Here is a 19,458-nt window from a genome sequence, read left to right on the forward strand (position 1 = left end):
AACCTGTTCTCTTCCTCCCCAGAGTGCAGAAGGGACTAGATCACTGGAGCTTCATTTCATCTGTGCCAGAATATCTTTTGCTATCTAGATTTGTAAGGCTCAGTGAGGCCATCTGGGCTTAGACACTTTTCAATGGCAGTACCACCCACCCACCAACCAACTGCACCAGCAATCTGTACCCTCATTAGAAAAGGAGTTTCCCCCAAAATCTTGATGGATCTTTTCTTATTCCTATTTTGCTCCTTCATTTCATTGATTACTCACTTGTCATCTGAAGATCTCCAAGAGACAGTAAAAAGATACACAGCACACAACACCTTGGGGTGGGGGAAAGTAGGGGGAATCATATGATACATTAATGCTGATAAGGAAAATATTTGGGGTGTGAATTGACTCCGCTGCCCAGTTCATCGGGGTGCCACTCCTCATGGGTCTCTCTGGTCAGCAAAAGAAGGATTCTCCAGTCAAGTTAAAGAAGCAAACAGTGGTCAGTAGACCTGATCTTTATTTCTTGCAAGAAGGTTCAAACACACACAGAGTAGGAACCCTGAGCATGGGGTTGCGTGAACTTTTAAGACCCCTCCCCATTTCCCATAATACATTTTCCAACAGCATCATCAAAACATCACAAATATGTCACGAAGTAGGAGTGTTTGGCGTGTAGAAACATGAGCCCATCACACCCAGCCCTGTCAATAGCTCCCCATTCCCAGGACCTTTTAACTAACCTCTTCCCCAAAGAACAGTAAAAGTATTTACACATCTCCCTGACTGCCAGGCTTTCCTGAGCTCCTCCTCTGAAAGTATCCGGATTCAATCCTCCATCTGGATGGATTTCTGTCTGGTGTATGTGCTGCCCTTGATCACCTCCTGTTGTGAGCCTCAGTTCACACCTTATGGAGGGGCAAGGAGTGCGTGAACTTATGCTTAAGGGATTATGGAGGTAGGGGGAGCCCCGGATTCCCCTCTTCCAGAGGAGTCATCAGCCTTTGGAACCAAGGAAATCCGCCAAACTGTTGAATTTGGGCGATTATTTGATTCCATATGGGACTGTCAGAGTTCCATACATGGTCTCCGCTAATTGCTACAATTTTAGAGACTGCTTTTCTGAGCCTTTTTGCTGTTGTCTGTGTATGGCGCTTGTGTCATTGACCTGGCCTTAGTTTGAGGCTGTGGTGGGGACTTGGGATTTGGGGGGAGTCGTTTAACTGCCCCCCCATTCCTGGTTTTAACAACACAGTGATATTTCATATAACATCTATTAAAAAACACGCTCAAATAATAAACAAAGCAATCATCAGACCCATTAACGAATAAACAAAAATGAATAAAACCTCAATTTCCCCTCGTCCAAAAAACATTCACATCAAACCAACAATTCCCCCCCCCCCACTTTAATCTTTCCACCCCACCCAGAGTCAGGTGCGGAGGGCAGCGGTTGCAAATTGGGGTGGGGTGGGGTCTCAGCAGGGGGTGAGCACCTGCTCCCCCTTCTGTTTTAGAAAAGGCAATTCTCACATATCATATACATTATCATTAGACAATATACAGTACAGTGGTACCTCGGGTTAAGTACTTAATTTGTTCCGGAGGTCAGTACTTAACCTGAAACTGTTCTTAACCTGAAGCAGCACTTTAGCTAATGGGGCCTCCTGCTGCCGCCGCGCCGCTGAAGCACAATTTCTGTTCTTATCCTGAAGCAAAGTTCTTAACCTGAGGTAATAATTCTGGGTTAGCTGAGTCTGTAACCTGAAGCGTATGTAACCCGAGGTACCACTGTATGTATCTACAGGGGCGAAATGATGATAATAATGAGGATGAGGATGATTTAGTTATTTATGTCCAGCCCATCCGGCTGGGTTTCCCCAGCCACTCTGGGCAGCTTACAACACATAAATTAATTCTAAAATGTACATAGCCACTTGGGGGGGGGGAGACACGAGGCATGTGAATGAGCCCAGCCTCTCAAAGGCGAGGCTGGGATCGCAGGGCACAAGGCTGTTGCATCCTTTGCGAGGCATGTTTCCATGGTGGGAAACGTTCGCTGTGTACAAGACAAGACCCATTCTCATTTTTTTAAAAAAATCATTTATGCAAATTTGGGTGCATTTGCATAAAGGGGGACATTCCCCAACCCTAGAGGACTTAAGAAAGCAAAGGGTGAGGTCCCAGCCAGTTATTTTGTGTTTGAGAAAGCCCCTCACCATGGCCTGGACTCTGTTTTTCCTGGCCCTTCTCAATTACTGTTCAGGTAAGGATGCAAACAGGTAACCTCATGTAGACTTGAGAGATAAAACCAAAATTACTTGTAGTGTTTATTTATTATGGAAACCTAAAGCTCTAGTGATATTTGAGAAGACAGAGGATGGAGAGTCATGCTTTTCTTTTTCTTTTTCAAAAGGTGCCAATTCACAGCCAACAATGACTCAGACAGTCTCCCATTCTGTGTCCCTGGGCCAAACTGTGAAACTCTCCTGCTCTAAAAGTAGTGGTGGCAACTGGGGCTACTTTCCCTGGTATCAACAGAAACCTGGACAGGCTCCTCGCTTTGTGTGGTATGGCTCCAGCGACAGGGGAGAAGGGATCCCAGATCGGTTCACTGGCTCTGAATCTGGGAACACTGGCTCTTTAACCATCTCCAACACCCAGGCTGAAGATGAGGCCGTTTATTACTGTGGTGCCTGGGAGGTCACTGGTGGTAGCAAGTTCCACAGTGATACAATCTGATGGGGAAGTGAGACAAAAACCTTTTCTCTTCTGCCCTGCCACAACGAAACCTGAGTTCCTCAAGAGCAGAGTTGGGCCTGAATGAGCTCAGACTGTTTTTGATAAGAATGTAGTATGATATCAGATTATTTTGGACACCGGAATGCATTTAGAGAAATGGCCTCACCGTAAACATCTGACACAGCTCAGCAATAAACTGCAGCCCTCAGTTCTTAATTCTCCTTGATGGCTAGGTCAAAGCTCAACAACTTTGCCAAAAAATGATCATCAACTTTTGTGTCCGGATTTTCACATTTTGAAACATGGCAACCCTGTTAATAAAGAAATAGCTGGGTTGTCGTTGTTTTTTAACTTCCTTGCAAACAAGTCACAATGAATGTTCAAAAAGCAGTAGCCCAGTCCAATATTCCTCTTCTCATCCCAGAATCTCAAGGTCTTTCCCATCATCTGCTGCTTGATCTATTTATCTCGGGTGCAAAGAACTGGACCTTCCACATGCAAGTCACATCCTTTGCCATTAAACTTCCATACCCCTTTATCCCTCTTCCCTTGAGATATCCCCATCAGCCTTGATAAGGAAGAATTATCCTGCTTCTTCCTTCAGGTCATCCTCTACCAGACAAGCACCATCGCTAATATTATTTTTAAATCTCCTTTCTGCTAAAGTATTATATTGCATCTCATTTTGATATTGCATTTTGTATTCTCAGAAGAGAGACAAAGTTCTAACAGAGCCAATGAACATGGGATGTCCATGAAAGGACCATTCATCAGCTCTGGGGAGATATAAGAAAGGAAAGTGTCAGGTCCCACCCAGCTTCCTGTTAGAGTCAACATGCTCTTTAAATGTATTCTAATTGTTTCTGTTATTTCTTAGGAAATTCACATTGTAATGCAATAAAAGGCAATATGTAAGAAATGAAACAAGCAATGAAAATACAATTAAACGTGCAGCACCGAACACAGCACATTACAATTACTATAATAGGCAGAAGAATTATTAAGCACCCATCCTTAAGACCCTAGGCAATTTCATATGCACAACTCGCAGACTTAACATATAGAATAAGAGAACAAGAAGAGCATACATTTAAAGAAGATTGGAAAACATTTATTGAATATATGGTGAATAATTGTGTACAGCTGAAAACACTGGCAGCATTTAGATAAATTCAGCAGTGTAAACAAGTTTTGATGGATGCAATAATGGAATACTGAACGGTATAGTTTTTGTAAAATATGCAGGGATTTATGATATGTAAAGTGAACCATGGAAAGAAAAGAAGGGAAGTCATTGGTATCTTAAGGATGTAAAAGGAGTATTTTAAATTGTAAAACAACCCACTTGGAAATTGTCCAGGGTCTTATATATATAAATTTCCAAGTGGGTTGTGTTTGGAAATCTTTCCTCTCACCTCCAGGCCCTGAGAAACTTTGCCATGGAAATCTCAGTGTGTCTGGCTGTTGATCGAGCTGCAAACTTTGCAGTCCTTCCTTTAATCTGTAGGGGGCGATGTAGGTCCACTTAGACCAGATTTAGCAAAAATTATACCACCACATAAACTTCCTGCAACTGCGGTGTGAAGTGAAATGGAAGAATGCTCTTTATTTGTGAGTAAATCTCCTGTGCCTTCCAACTCATTCAGGTGCTACTATTCTGCGTCTCTAATCTAGAATATGAGACACTGGGCTGACCAAAGGGGGAATACCTGGTGCTCCAGGTGTTACTGAACTGCGAGTCCCATCAGCCCCCTCCCAGACAGCATGGCCAGGGGCCAGCCTTACTGGATACTGTAGATCAGGGGCAGGCAACTTAAGGCCCTTGGGCTGGATGCAGCCCAATCACCTTGTCAATCCGGCCCACGGACGCTCCAGGAATCAGCGTGTTTTTACATGCGTAGAATGGGTCCTTTTATTTAAAATGCATCTCTGGGTTATTTGTGGGGCATAGGAATTCATTCATTCCCCCCCAAAAAAATACAGTCCTGTCCCCCATAAGGTCTGAGGGACAGTGGACCGGCCCAATGCTGAAAAAGGTTGCTGACACCTGCTGTAGATAGGGCCAAAGGTTCCCCACACCCGGTGCACATGGTGGGGGGAAAAGAAGAAGAAGAAACCCTTATTTTTGCTCCCATTCCCTGTCAACGTATAATGCAATCAGGTGCCAAAATGTTTTATCTATTTTACATAAACTAAACCCTTCAGTATTCCATTAATACATCCATCAAAACTTATTTACACTGTTGAATTTATCTTAATGCTGCCAACGTATTCAAGTGTACAAAATTTCCCCCCATGTATTCAAGCAACATTTTCCAGTCTTCTTTAAAAGTATTTTCCTCTTGCTCTCTTATTCTATATGTTCACATATTCCATCAGTTTAAGTAGCCATTCTTCTTTAGTTGGGATCTCTCTTATTTTTCATTTTTGGGGGCTAACGAAACACGGGCCACAGTAGTAGCATACATAAATAACATTCCCCCCCCTTACACCTGGGAATTATAGTCTTCTGAGCTCCTGTCCATCTTCACCCCTCCTCTCCTGAGCTTTGATCCCAGCATTTGGCAGAGGGTCCAGGCAGCAGATGCTGAGGGTGGCAGGGAGTGCTGGCCAAATATTGGAGGGTGGAACTGTGTGTGCCTCGTGGTCTGGCCAGCCTTCCCTGAGCTCCCCTGCTGCTCTCTGGGGTGGAGAAGAAAAAATCATTACATCCCACCGACCAGTGGGTGGTGCTGTCATCCAAACCACTGAGTCTCTTGGGCTTGCAACTCAGAAGGTCAGCGGTTTGAATCCCCCCAACGGGGTGAGCTCCCGTTGCTCTCTCCCAGCTCCTGCCAACCTAGCAGATCAAAAGCACGCCAGTGAAAGTAGATAGATAGGTACCACTGCGGCAGGAAGGTAACCGGCATTTCCGTGCGCTCTGTTTTCCATCACAGTGTCCTGTTGCGCCAGAAGCGGTTTAGTCCTGCTGGCCACATGACCCGGAAAGCTCTCTGCAGACAAACGCCAGTTCCCTTGGCCTGAAAGTGAGATGAGCACCACAACCTTATAGTCGCCTTTGACTGGACTTAACCATCCAGGGATCCTTTACCTTTACCTTTTACATGCAGAAACACAGCACAAAATCAGGTCCAGGAAGAGAACTGGGGACAGTGTTCTAGCCAGCATACTCAAAACGTATCCATTCATAATTTCCTCCAATTCCCAAGGAGTGCTTGGCAATGGTGTTTGAAATAGGCATTCAAGGATACTTTTCATGCACATCCCAGAGTGAAAGGGGAGGTAACTGCAGAGCAAAGAGTCCAGCCTGATATTTGACTGAAAACTGCTTCCTTTATGTTAAGTTTGCTTAAAAAGAAATCTTCAGTTCTACTCTGGTAAATCTGGTGTGTTTTTTTTAAAGGTATTTTATTCTGAAACATTATATACATCTTTGGTGATAATCTGAGCTTTAGACACAAGGGGAGACATTGGTTCAGTTTATCTACCTTCGACATAATTCATTTCTGGAGTCCCCAGATGTCCTTGCACCTGCAGTATGAAGACAGAGTTCAGGAACAGATGAGCCGTTTATTTGGCTGTTACTCATGCATGGAACTCAAGCAGGGCTAGATTTAGGTTTGATGGGGCCCTAAGCTACTGAAGGTAATGGGGCCCTTTATATGTCCAGCTGTCCTTCGTCAACAACAAATTGTCACTGTTTTTTGTGTTGAATATATGCTATATGGTAATTTATGGACCTAATAGGTATCTAAAGCCATTTGCACATGCAGAATTTCCTTTAATTGTTTTGGGGCCCCCCAAGAGAGTGGGGGCCTAAGCTATAGCTTGTTTAGTTTATACTGTATGTAAATCCGGCACTGAACTCAAGTGCCTACACACAACTTTGTCTGCCTTATAATACTCTTGGGGTTAAAAAAATACATTTATGTATGCTACTACAGCTGCCCGAATGGTGTACGCCCAGAAATGGAAAGAAGAAACAGTTCCAATGAAATATGACTGGCAACTAGAGAGCTACTGTGGTGTAGTGGTTAAGAGCGGTGGACTCGTAATCTGGTGAACCGTGTTTGATTCCCCGCTCCTCCACATGCAGCTGCTGAGTGACCTTGGGCCAGTCACACTTCTCTGAAGTCTCTCAGCCTCACTCACCTCACAGAGTGTTTGTTGTGGGTGAGGAAGGGAAAGGAGAATGTTAGCCGCTTTGAGACTCCTTCGGGTAGTGATAAAGCGGGATATCAAATCCAAACTAAAATTGATGGAGTACGCGGAAATGGCGAAACTTACCGGAAGAATAAGAGAACAAGACGACAGACTTTTTAGAACAGAATGGTTGAATATATGAAGATGTATTAAAAACATTAGCAGGACTGGCACAAACATGTGCAGTAAGAAGCAATTAAAAGGAATTATAAAGGGAAAATAATATAAAATTTTATATACCAGATTTCTTCATGTATAAGACCCTATTTTGGGGGATTAAATATAATGAAAATGAGGGGAGATGGGCTGTTGCTGGGGGTTGGCAAAGTGGGCAGCCGCTCCCTCCGGAAACGCTCCCTAGAGCATGGGCCGCCAACCAGCTGACTGATGGACACGCAGTCCCCCCCCATGCCACTATCCGTGTATAGGACGACCCCAGTTTTTTGACATGATTTTTGAGTCAAAAAACCTCATCTAACACATGGGAAAAAACATTATATTAGAGCCTCCCCCAAAATAGACATTTTGAGCTTTTCTGCTGTTTCTGCTGCTTTTTCCATCTTGTTGCCATACATCCGGGCTTCCCCTAACCTTTTCTTGAGGAGAAAAGATCAATTGTTTCTGCCTAGAATTCACATTTCCAGATCTGAGAAGATATATTGATGTAAAACACCCGTCCTCCCTTGGATCAGAAAAATCTGCATTATAGTAGGTCCATCTGTTTTTTCATTAAAGGCTATTCCAGCCTGTCCACATTTTCAGGTGAGATTCCATCACATACTGGCAAATCCAGGTGGCCCACTTAAAATTGTGTTGGAGGACTTGTGCAGGAAACCAGCTTTCCCCCAAATGTTGATATTTGGAAGAAGGAAAGGGATGGCGCAAGGTACTGGAAAGTGTGGGAGAACATCTCTTTGACACAATGCCATCTAACCTCCCTGCAACTAAATCAGAACAAAAATCAATCCATTTCCCAGGATTCTTATTCTGATGCTAGCATCTCGAAAGGGGCATTAACCCATCATTTACTACCTGATTCCTTTTTAAATTGGAGGTGCCAGGGACTGTGTCTTGTGCATGCACATTTTGTGTCCTTTAGCACTAAGCTGTGAGCCCATCTCTTTCTCTTTTCTCGTGAGTGACAGTCCCAATCTGCCTTGATCATGGCAAATCACCCTACTTCTACTTCAGGTCCTCTCTCTCTCTCTCTCCCCAAATCAGTCCTATTGCATCTGGTTGACCTATTTAATCATGCATTCCAAATACAGACATGCAGTTCTAGCAGAGCCAATGAGCACAGTTTGGATTTGCATGAAGTGGCCATTCATCAGCTCCAGGCCATTTAAGAAGCGAAAGGCTGAGGTTCCAGCCAGTTGCCTGTTTGGATAAGAGAGCTCACCATGGCCTGGACTCTGGTTTTTCTGGCCCTTCTCAGTTACTGCTCAGGTAAGGATGGGGAGGAATAACATCTCTTTTGCCGTGGAGCCAACAGCACAATAAACTATAATATATATTCATTTATTATGTTTATTTATTATGGAAACTTAAAGCTCCAGTTATATATATTTGAGAAGACAGAGGATGGAGAGTCATGCTATTCTTTTTTTCAAAAGGTGTCAATTCAGAGCCAACAGTGACTCAGACAGGCTCCCATTCTGTGTCCCTGGGACAAACTGTGAAACTCTCCTGCTCTAGAAGTAGTGGTGGTAGCTGGGACTACTTTCACTGGTATCAACAGAAACCTGGACAGGCTCCTCGCTTTGTGTGGTATGGCTCCAGCACCAGGGGAGAAGGGATCCCAGATCGGTTCACTGGCTCTCAATCTGGGAACACTGGCTCTTTAACCATCTCCAACACCCAGGCTGAAGATGAGGCCGTTTATTACTGTGGTGCCTGGGAGCACACTGGTGGTAGCAAGTTCCACAGTGATACAATCTGATGGGGAACTGAGACAAAAACCTTTTCTCGTCTGCCCTGCCACAACGAAACCTGAGTTCCTCAAGAGTAGAGTTGGGCCTGAATGAGCTCAGACTGTTTTTGACAAGAGTGTAGTATGATATCAGATTATTTTGGACACCGGAATGCATTTAGAGAAATGGCCTTTCTGTAAACATCTGACACAGCTCAGCAATAAATTGCAGCCCTCAGTTCTTAAGTCTCCTTGATGGCTAGGTCAAAGCTCAACAACTTTGCCAAAAAACGATCATCGACTTTTGTGTCCGGATTTTCACATTTTGAAACATGGCAACCCTGTTAATAAATAAATAGCTGGGTTGTTGTTGTTTTTTAATTTCCTTGCAAACAAGTCACAATGAATGTTCAAAAAGGAGTAGCCCAGTCCAATATTCCTCTTCCCATCCCAGAATCTCAAGGTCTTTCCCATCATCTGCTGCTTGATCTATTTATCTCGGGTGCAAAGAACTGGACCTTCCACATGCAAGTCACATCCTTTGCCATTAAACTTTCATTCCCCTTTATCCCTCTTCCCTTGAGATATAGTCCCCATCAGCCTTGATAAGGAAGAATTATCCTGCTTCTTCCTTCAGGTCATCCTCTACCAGACAAGCACCATCGCTAATATTATTTTTAAATCTGCCTGCTATCAACAGAAACCTGGTAGGCTCCTCGCTTTGTGTGGTCTGGCTCCAGCACCAGGGGAGAAGGGATCCCAGATCGGTTCACTGGCTCTGAATCTGGGAACACTGGCTCTTTAACCATCTCCTACATCCAGGCTGAAGATGAAGCAGTTTATTTCTGTGGTGCCTGGGAGGGCACCGGTGGTGACAAGTTCCACAGTGATACAATCTGATGGGAAAGTGAGACAAAAACCTTTTCTCTTCTGCCCTGCCACAACAAAACCTGAGTTCCTCAAGAGCAGAGTTGGGCCTGAATGAGCTCAGACTGTTTTTGACAAGAATGTAGAGTGATATCAGATTATTTAGACACAGGAATGCATTGAGAGAAATGGCGTCACCGTAAATATCTGGCACACCTCACCAATAAATTGCAGCCCTCAGTTCTTAACTCTCTCTTCCCCCATTTCCAGTGAAGGCATTCCCAGTTAGCCTATGGCAACAAAGAGGGGAATTTGAGACTGCATGACAAAGTGAGAAGCTTAAGGGTTTTGATGATGGTCTTGGCATTTGGGGACTATGCCTCACACATATTCCCCATGAAAGGTTGGCTCTTTCAGGGTATTTTTTTAACAGCTCCTTAATGCAAATCAGTTCTTTTGTTTTGGACTTTATTATTGCACATTTGCATTCCCAGTAGAAAAGCCAATGAAGGCACAGGAATGGATTTGCATGAATCCTCAGCTCTAGGGGATTTAAGCAAGGGGAGGGCAAAGTCCCAGTCAGTTCCCTGTTTGACTCAGAAAACCTCCCTCCTTTGGAGAGTCCACCATGGCCCCAGCTCTGCTTTTCCTGGCTCTTCTCAGTTACTGTTCAGGTAAGGAGGCAAAGAGATAATCTTATGTAAGTGCAAGAGAAAGAAGAAGAAGAAGTATCTAAGATGGTTATCAAAGAAACATATTGCTCCTGCAGTATTGGGGAGCACAGAGGATCAAAGGATTTGATTTTCTTTTTTTGCAAGGTGTCACTTCACAGCCAGCCTTGACTCAGCCAGTCTCCCAGTCTGTGTCCCCAGGTGAAACTGAAACTCTCCTGCTCTCAAAATAGTGGTGGTAGCTGGAGCAGGTTTCACTGGAATCAACAGATACCTGGGCAGGTTCCTCACTTTGTTCTCCAACATCCAGGCTGAAGATGAGGTAGTTTGTTACTGTGGTGGCTGAGAGTATGATAACAACATGTTTCGCGGTGGTCCAGTCTGATGGGGAACTGAGACAAAAACCTTTGCTCTTCCAATCCGGAGTGAAGAATGAAGAGCTCATTTTCTCTGTGCCTTAAGATCTTTCAAAGTCTCGAGCCAAAGGGCTTTGCACTCACTTCTCTGTGGCTGCCATCTTACGCTGACAATTAAGAAAATATCCTCCTCTAATAGTTAGCTGATCTCTGATATTAAATGTTTATGTTTTTACTGTATGATTTACATCTGATTGTTGCAGACTGCTGTGATATGTTTTTTTCCTGAATAGTGGGGTATAAATATTTTTAAACAAATAAATAATATGGTAGGACTTTCACACCCACCCAGCCAACCAACCATCCATGAGTCCACACAGTCTGTTGTGACGCCGGAGGGGACAAATGATGAAGAGGAAAGTTTCTCTGTCTTTTTCTGTCTGTTTCTGTAAAGGTGTCCATTCACAGCCAGCAGTCATTCAGCCAGACTCCCAGTCTGTGTCTCTGGGCCAGACGACTAAACTCCCCTGCTCCAAAAGTAGTGGGAGCTTGGACAGCTTTTACTGGTATCAACAGAAACCCAGAGACGCTCCTCGTTTTGTGCTCTATGGTGCCGACAAGAGGGGAGAAGGGATCCCGGACCGGTTCACGGGCTCTTCCTCTGGGAACACTGGCTATTTAACCATCTCCAACATCCAGGCTGAAGATGAGGCCGTTTATTTCTGTGTTGACTGGGAGCACACCGGTAGTATCATGTTTCACAGTGATACAACTTAATGGGGAACTGAGACAAAAACCTGTTCTCTTCCTCCCCAGAGTGCAGAAGGGACTAGATCACTGGAGCTTCATTTCATCTGTGCCAGAATATCTTTTGCTATCTAGATTTGTAAGGCTCAATGAGGCCATCTGGGCTTAGACACTTTTCAATGGCAGTACCACCCACCCACCAACCAACTGCACCAGCAATCTGTACCCTCATTAGAAAAGGAGTTTCCCCCAAAATCTTGATGGATCTTTTCTTATTCCTATTTTGCTCCTTCATTTCATTGATTACTCACTTGTCATCTGAAGATCTCCAAGAGACAGTAAAAAGATACACAGCACACAACACCTTGGGGTGGGGGAAAGTAGGGGGAATCATATGATACATTAATGCTGATAAGGAAAATATTTGGGGTGTGAATTGACTCCGCTGCCCAGTTCATCGGGGTGCCACTCCTCATGGGTCTCTCTGGTCAGCAAAAGAAGGATTCTCCAGTCAAGTTAAAGAAGCAAACAGTGGTCAGTAGACCTGATCTTTATTTCTTGCAAGAAGGTTCAAACACACACAGAGTAGGAACCCTGAGCATGGGGTTGCGTGAACTTTTAAGACCCCTCCCCATTTCCCATAATACATTTTCCAACAGCATCATCAAAACATCACAAATATGTCACGAAGTAGGAGTGCTTGGCGTGTAGAAACATGAGCCCATCACACCCAGCCCTGTCAATAGCTCCCCATTCCCAGCACCTTTTAACTAACCTCTTCCCCAAAGAACAGTAAAAGTATTTACACATCTCCCTGACTGCCAGGCTTTCCTGAGCTCCTCCTCTGAAAGTATCCGGATTCAATCCTCCATCTGGATGGATTTCTGTCTGGTGTATGTGCTGCCCTTGATCACCTCCTGTTGTGAGCCTCAGTTCACACCTTATGGAGGGGCAAGGAGTGCGTGAACTTATGCTTAAGGGATTATGGAGGTAGGGGGAGCCCCGGATTCCCCTCTTCCAGAGGAGTCATCAGCCTTTGGAACCAAGGAAATCCGCCAAACTGTTGAATTTGGGCGATTATTTGATTCCATATGGGATAGTCAGAGTTCCATACATGGTCTCCGCTAATTGCTACAATTTTAGAGACTGCTTTTCTGAGCCTTTTTGCTGTTGTCTGTGTATGGCGCTTGTGTCATTGACCTGGCCTTAGTTCGAGGCTGTGGTGGGGACTTGGGATTTGGGGGGAGTCGTTTAACTGCCCCCCCCATTCCTGGTTTTAACAACACAGTGATATTTCATATAACATCTATTAAAAAACACGCTCAAATAATAAACAAAGCAATCATCAGCCCCATTAATGAATAAACAAAAATAAATAAAACTTCAACTTTCCCTCGTCCAAAAAACATTCACATCAAACCAACAATTTCCCCCCTCTAATCTTTCCACCCCACCCAGAGTCAGGTGCGGAGGGCAGCTGTTGCAAATGGGGGGGGGGGTCTCAGCAGGGGGTGAGCACCTGCTCCCCCTTCTGTTTTAAAAAGGAGCAATTCTCACACATCATATACAGTATCATTAGACAATATATAGTACAGTGGTACCTCGGGTTAAGTACTTAATTCGTTCCGGAGGTCAGTACTTAACCTGATACTGTTCTTAACCTGAAGCACCACTTTAGCTAATAGGGCCTCCTGCTACCGCCGCGCCGCTGGAGCCCGATTTCTGTTCTTATCCTGAAGCAAAGTTCTTAACCTGAGGTAATATTTCTGGGTTAGCTGAGTCTGTAACCTGAAGCGTATGTAACCCGAGGTACCACTGTATGTATCTACAGGGGCGAAATGATGATGATAATGAGGATGAGGATGATTTACTTATTTATGTCCAGCCCATCCGGCTGGGTTTCCCCAGCCACTCTGGGCAGCTTACAACACATAAATTAATTCTAAAATGTACATAGCCACTTGGGGGGGGGGGGGGGAGACACGAGGCATGTGAATGAGCCCAGCCTCTCAAAGGCGAGGCTGGGATCGCAGGGCACAAGGCTGTTGCATCCTTTGCGAGGCATGTTTCCATGGTGGGAAACGTTCGCTGTGTACAAGACAAGACCCATTCTCATTTTTTTAAAAAAATCATTTATGCAAATCTGGGTGCATTTGCATGAAGGGGGGCATTCCCCAACCCTAGAGGACTTAAGAAAGCAAAGGGTGAGGTCCCAGCCAGTTATTTTGTGTTTGAGAAAGCCTCTCACCATGGCCTGGACTCTGTTTTTCCTGGCCCTTCTCAATTACTGTTCAGGTAAGGATGCAAACAGGTAACCTCATGTAGACCTGAGAGATAAAACCAAAATTACTTATAGGTTTTATTTATTATGGAAACCTAAAGCTCTAGTGATATTTGAGAACACAGAGGATGGAGAGTCATGCTTTTCTTTTTCTTTTTGCAAAGGTGCCAATTCACAGCCAACAGTGACTCAGACAGGCTCCCAGTCTGTGTCCCTGGGCCAAACTGTGAAACTCTCCTGCTCTGCAAGTAGTGGTGGCAACTGGGGCTACTTTCACTGGTATCAACAGAAACCTGGACAGGCTCCTCGCTTTGTGTGTTCTGGCTCCGGTGACAGGGGAGAAGGGATCCCAGATCGGTTCACTGGCTCTGAATCTGGGAACACTGGCTCTTTAACCATCTCCAACACCCAGGCTGAAGATGAAGCAGTTTATTTCTGTGGTGCCTGGGAGGGCACCGGTGGTGACAAGTTCCACAGTGATACAATCTGATGGGGAACTGAGACAAAAACCTTTTCTCTTCTGCCCTGCCACAACGAAACCTGAGTTCCTCAAGAGCAGAGTTGGGCCTGAATGAACTCAGACTGTTTTTGACAAGAATGTAGTATGATATCAGATTATTTTAGACACCGGAATGCATTTAGAGAAATGGCCTTGCTGTAAACATCTGACACAGCTCAGCAATAAATTGCAGCCCTCAGTTCTTAATTCTCCTTGACAGCTAGGTCAAAGCTCAACAACTTTGCCAAAAAACGATCATCAACTTTTGTGTCTGGATTTTCACATTTTGAAACATGGCAACCCTGTTAATAAAGAAATAGCTGGGTTGTCGTTGTTTTTTAATTTCCTTGCAAACAAGTCACAATGAATGTTCAAAAAGCAGTAGCCCAGTCCAATATTCCTCTTCTCATCCCAGAATCTCAAGGTCTTTCCCATCATCTGCTGCTTGATATATTTATCTCGGGTGCAAAGAACTGGACCTTCCACATGCAAGTCACATCCTTTGCCATTAAACTTTCATTCCCCTTTATCCCTCTTCCCTTGAGATATCCCCATCAGCCTTGATAAGGAAGAATTATCCTGCTTCTTCCTTCAGGTCATCCTCTACCAGACAAGCACCATCGCTAATATTATTTTTAAATCTGCCTGGTATCAACAGAAACCTGTGCAGGCTCCTCGCTTTGTGTGGTCTGGCTCCAGCACCAGGGGAGAAGGGATCCCAGATCGGTTCACTGGCTCTGAATCTGGGAACACTGGCTCTTTAACCATCTCCTACATCCAGGCTGAAGATGAAGCAGTTTATTTCTGTGGTGCCTGGGAGGGCACCGGTGGTGACAAGTTCCACAGTGATACAATCTGATGGGAAAGTGAGACAAAAACCTTTTCTCTTCTGCCCTGTCACAACAAAACCTGAGTTCCTCAAGAGCAGAGTTGGGCCTGAATGAGCTCAGACTGTTTTTGACAAGAATGTAGAGTGATATCAGATTATTTAGACACAGGAATGCATTGAGAGAAATGGCATCACCGTAAATATCTGGCACAGCTCACTAATAAATTGCAGCCCTCAGTTCTTAACTCTCTCTTCCCCCATTTCCAGTGAAGGCATTCCTAGTTAGCCTATGGCAACAAAGAGGGGAATTTGACGGACTTCCGGGGTGGCGTCACCGGCAATGGCGGACTCCCTCTGAATTGGAGGGACTGGCTCCGCTGTAAACAGGGTCTACTCCGCTACGGCGAAGCGGGGACCCCTTCAAAATCACAGGCGGATGAAGCCTGTGACCGTGGGACTCGGCGGGCACCGCTAGCGCCCCCCCAATCCGCTAAGGAACCCACAAACGGGCTCCGAAGTGAGGAGGGGGAAGCGGCGTGGTGCTGTGAGTCAATCGCTATTTCCGTTGAGCAAAGCCGCATAGCTGCTGCCGGAGAGCGCTGCCTTCTTTCCTGGGACAATTTGGACTTTAAAACAAACACCCGTGAGTACATAGAATTTGAATAATGGGATATCAAATAAAGATTTGCGAAAAGGACAGAATCAGACTATAAAAAAAAATCTATTGAATTCGGTACGGAGCGGGAAGGGCTAAACAGGAAGTCACCCTTCCGTTCTTTTGTAAATAGAACAAAGCAAAGGCAATTTACACTAGAGCCTAGAAAATTGCTTTTAAAAGAGTGGATTTCAACATTTTAAATTGGGAATATTCTTTTTTGGACTATTTGAAGTAATCGTAAAAGGAAGTTATTTTCCTCCGTCCTGATCCTGGAGCGGAAGTGTCAGGACTGACGTGAGTTTACCAAGATAATTGTTTTTTGACAGACAGCTAAAAGAAGAGAAACTTTGTGACTTTACTGTTCCCTTTCGCATTCTGAAGGAATATATATGGACAAAGTATCTTAAGTATTTTGGAGAAAAAAGGGAAACTTTGTAGCAAAAATAAATATGAGTCTTCCCCCTAGGGGGAGCTTTTGAAACTGTAACTAACTCCAGGGATGTGACAGCTGTTACAAAATAATCGTGGGAAAGTGTCTGACTGTGCAAGATAATGTTTTCAGAGGCTTTGGTGTGCGTTTTTTACAAAACAAATGCTCTACTGGAAGAATTACATGATAAGGTGAACCAGATGGCCATTTCGACTAGAAATCTTAAACAGGCAGTGGAATGCCTTGACCAGACTTTGGGAAAATATGTGGAGCCTACTCAGGATTCAAACCAGGAGTGCGTTTTGACAGAACAGACCCAACAGGAGTATGATCCTTTGGACTGGACAAATGAATTTGGAAAAAGCCAGATTTGGAAAAGGAAAGTTCGGTGTGGCTTGGAAATGGGGGGCTGGATTGACCCCTCTATGTTGGGATGTCTGGACTTTTTAAATATGGTAATGGGCTGCGATATCTTTGGGACTGTGGGGGCCCTCAACTTTGGAGGGCCCTTGAAACACGCTTTTAAATGCTACATGGAATGCAGCGAGGAATACGGAAAAGGTTCTGATCTGATGAGAAGGGTTAAAAACATTACTAAGTTGGAATCACCACGAGCAAGAGACATTGTCAAGCTGGAGTTATCACAAGGAGATAAGGGAAATTACAGCTATAAGTATGAAGAAGAGCCGCGGAAGGGCCATGGAAGTGAACTGAGGGCCTCGGACATAAGGTCACCGGGTTAGAATGATGGGAATAAGGACTGACAAATCCCGGAACCAGGAGGAAGGGACGTTGGATAAAGATTGGACTTGTCTATATCTTTCTCTCTCTTTTTCTTTATTATTAGAATGTTTTACAAAGTTTATGAAAGATAGAAAAATGTTGGAAGAATTTACCTGGCTTTAGTAAAGATGTATAAAGAATTATGAAAGAATATTATGATCACAAGAAGTTGGTAAGGTTAAGACTTAAGTTTTATAAGGTTTATTTTATTATAGAAAGATAGGATTAAATTAGTCGAGGGTAATGTAATGATAGAATTTTTGAAACATGGGGAAAGGATTTGTTGGGATAATTAATAACTAGAATACAAAAGAAGGGAGGAGGAGGAGGTCTAAGAAAGAAGGTAACGATAGTTAAGGGTCTGAGAATAATGAATTTGTTTTGTTTTGTTTTTTGTTTTTTCTTACTCTCTTTTCTGTATTTTTTATTTTCTTGTATTTTTACTTTTTGTATTTTTACTTTTTGTTTTTGTTTTTGGGTAATTTTTGTACCCTTTGAAATTTTAATAAATATTATTAAAAAAAAAAAAAGAGGGGAATTTGAGACTGCATGACAAAGTGAGAAGCTTAAGGGTTTTGATGATGGTCTTGGCATTTGGGGACTATGCCTCACACATATTCCCCATGAAAGGTTGGCTCTTTCAGGGTATTTTTTTAACAGCTCCTTAATGCAAATCAGTTCTTTTGTTTTGGACTTTATTATTGCACATTTGCATTCCCAGTAGAAAAGCCAATGAAGGCACAGGAATGGATTTGCATGAATCCTCAGCTCTAGGGGATTTAAGCAAGGGGATGGCGAAGTCCCAGCCAGTTCCCTGTTTGACTCAGAAAACCTCCCTCCTTTGGAGAGTCCACCATGGCCCCAGCTCTGCTTTTCCTGGCTCTTCTCAGTTACTGTTCAGGTAAGGAGGCAAAGCGATAATCTTATGTAAGTGCAAGAGAAAGAAGAAGAAGAAGAATCTAAGATGGTTATCAAAGAAACATATTGCTCCTGCAGTATTGGGGAGCACAGAGGATCAAAGGATTTGATTTTCCTTTTTTGCAAGGTGTCACTTCACAGCCAGCCTTGACTCAGCCAGTCTCCCAGTCTGTGTCCCCAGGTGAAACTGAAACTCTCCTGCTCTCAAAATAGTGGTGGTAGCTGGAGCAGGTTTCACTGGAATCAACAGATACCTGGGCAGGTTCCTCACTTTGTTCTCCAACATCCAGGCTGAAGATGAGGTAGTTTGTTACTGTGGTGGCTGAGAGTATGATAACAACATGTTTCGCGGTGGTCCAGTCTGATGGGGAACTGAGACAAAAACCTTTGCTCTTCCAATCCGGAGTGAAGAATGAAGAGCTCATTTTCTCTGTGCCTTAAGATCTTTCAAAGTCTCGAGCCAAAGGGCTTTGCACTCACTTCTCTGTGGCTGCCATCTTACGCTGACAATTAAGAAAATATCCTCCTCTAATAGTTAGCTGATCTCTGATATTAAATGTTTATGTTTTTACTGTATGATTTACATCTGATTGTTGCAGACTGCTGTGATATGTTTTTTTCCTGAATAGTGGGGTATAAATATTTTTAAACAAATAAATAATATGGTAGGACTTTCACACCCACCCAGCCAACCAACCATCCATGAGTCCACACAGTCTGTTGTGATGCCGGAGGGGACAAATGATGAAGAGGAAAGTTTCTCTGTCTTTTTCTGTCTGTTTCTGTAAAGGTGTCCATTCACAGCCAGCAGTCATTCAGCCAGACTCCCAGTCTGTGTCTCTGGGCCAGACGACTAAACTCCCCTGCTCCAAAGGTAGTGGGAGCTTGGACAGCTTTTACTGGTATCAACAGAAACCCAGAGACGCTCCTCGTTTTGTGCTCTATGGTGCCGACAAGAGGGGAGAAGGGATCCCGGACCGGTTCACGGGCTCTTCCTCTGGGAACACTGGCTATTTAACCATCTCCAACATCCAGGCTGAAGATGAGGCCGTTTATTTCTGTGTTGACTGGGAGCACACCGGTAGTATCATGTTTCACAGTGATACAACTTAATGGGGAACTGAGACAAAAACCTGTTCTCTTCCTCCCCAGAGTGCAGAAGGGACTAGATCACTGGAGCTTCATTTCATCTGTGCCAGAATATCTTTTGCTATCTAGATTTGTAAGGCTCAGTGAGGCCATCTGGGCTTAGACACTTTTCAATGGCAGTACCACCCACCCACCAACCAACTGCACCAGCAATCTGTACCCTCATTAGAAAAGGAGTTTCCCCCAAAATCTTGATGGATCTTTTCTTATTCCTATTTTGCTCCTTCATTTCATTGATTACTCACTTGTCATCTGAAGATCTCCAAGAGACAGTAAAAAGATACACAGCACACAACACCTTGGGGTGGGGGAAAGTAGGGGGAATCATATGATACATTAATGCTGATAAGGAAAATATTTGGGGTGTGAATTGACTCCGCTGCCCAGTTCATCGGGGTGCCACTCCTCATGGGTCTCTCTGGTCAGCAAAA

The 19,458-nt window shown here is 44.1% G+C and overlaps 1 protein-coding gene across 2 annotated transcripts in view; it reads left to right on the forward strand.

Annotated features, from left to right (window-relative positions):
• The first annotated feature begins 2,191 nt into the window (after positions 1–2,191).
• LOC308465386 (immunoglobulin lambda-1 light chain-like) overlaps positions 2,192–19,458 on the forward strand; it is a 151,460-nt gene continuing 134,193 nt past the window's right edge. Inside the window, exons 1-2 of one of the 2 annotated variants that reach the window (XM_080985361.1) lie at positions 2,192–2,251; positions 2,402–2,705. In XM_080985361.1, coding sequence (XP_080841487.1) covers positions 2,206–2,251; positions 2,402–2,705 — 350 coding nt within the window. In that variant the 5' untranslated portion in view covers positions 2,192–2,205. The remainder of the gene's footprint in view (positions 2,252–2,401; positions 2,706–19,458) is intronic. The other variant, XM_080985358.1, reaches the window with a different exon arrangement.

This window comes from Podarcis pityusensis, assembly GCF_964106645.2.
Source record: "Podarcis pityusensis genome assembly, chromosome: 16".
NCBI classification, from domain to species: domain Eukaryota; kingdom Metazoa; phylum Chordata; class Lepidosauria; order Squamata; family Lacertidae; genus Podarcis; species Podarcis pityusensis.